At 33.9% G+C, this 1,049-nt stretch overlaps 1 protein-coding gene across 2 annotated transcripts in view; it reads left to right on the top strand.

Moving 5' to 3' along the window:
* The first annotated feature begins 213 nt into the window (after positions 1-213).
* The window catches only part of LOC106692666 (putative leucine-rich repeat-containing protein DDB_G0290503), a 36,031-nt gene continuing 35,195 nt past the window's right edge, over positions 214-1,049 (top strand). For both annotated transcript variants that reach the window (XM_014438751.2, XM_014438750.2), the window contains exon 1: positions 214-654. In XM_014438751.2, coding sequence (XP_014294237.1) covers positions 417-654 — 238 coding nt within the window. In that variant the 5' untranslated portion in view covers positions 214-416. The remainder of the gene's footprint in view (positions 655-1,049) is intronic.

The following is a 1,049-nucleotide window of genomic DNA, read 5'->3' on the forward strand; positions in this document are numbered from 1 at the left end:
CTTAATTCTAGACCCCCCCCCTCCCTAAAAAAACAACTTCTAAATCCATCCTTGTTAGGAACCACATTACTATTTATATTAAATTGTTACGACATTATTTCTGTTATATAAAAAAAAAAATGTATCCATATACGATATAAATGAACCTATTAGTTTGTTTTTTTTTAAAGCAAAATTAATTTTATTAAGTTCCTGGTTTTTTCGCTACGCTTAGTTCCGTCAGTCAGGTATTCCCGGGTTTTTCTCATGGCTTGGTTTCAGTATTGTTTGAGTGATATTTTCATTTTTAGTCTTACTGGGTGTAAAGTGTACATATTATCTATTCAATAAAATTTCACATTTTAACTTTTGGAGATAATATTTATGATTGATTCAATCAAGTCTTGGACCAACATTTGTAAGTAGTGTTCGCTGCCATGGCCAAGAAAAGGAATGTGAAAGCAAATGCTGATGAGGAAGACGACAGGAGCTGTCGGGAATCATCTTCGGATGGAAGTGTTTTAGATAATCCTGTCAAAAATGGTAAATCTAGAAAGTGCAAAGCACAAGCTATGAATAAAGCATCTAATAATTTAACAAATAAATCAAGCTCGATAACAAAACATCTCAGTGAATCTTCTTGTGATTCTGTGGCATGCATTAATGGCAAGGAAGGTATGTATCACTATTCATGAAATGGTCAAATTGTTTTGTTTTTTTCATATAATTATGTATGTGATATAATATTGGCATATAATCATGTATGGGAGCGGTACAGTGGTAAGTCACAATGCTACTAACTTCATATAATCATGTATGGGAGCGGTATAGTGGTAAGTCACAATGCTACTAACTTCATATAATCATGTATGAGAGCGGTACAGTGGTAAGTCACAATGCGACTAACTTCATATAATCATGTATGGGAGCGGTACAGTGGTAAGTCACAATGCTACTAACTTCATATAATCATGTATGGAAGCGGTACAGTGGTAAGTCACAATGCTATTAACTTCATATAATCATGTATGGGAGCGGTACAGTGGTAAGTCACAATGCTACTAACTTCA

Source organism: Halyomorpha halys, unplaced genomic scaffold (genome assembly GCF_000696795.3).
Source record: "Halyomorpha halys isolate HHAL.00 unplaced genomic scaffold, Hhal_1.1 Scaffold65.1, whole genome shotgun sequence".
Taxonomy (NCBI): domain Eukaryota; kingdom Metazoa; phylum Arthropoda; class Insecta; order Hemiptera; family Pentatomidae; genus Halyomorpha; species Halyomorpha halys.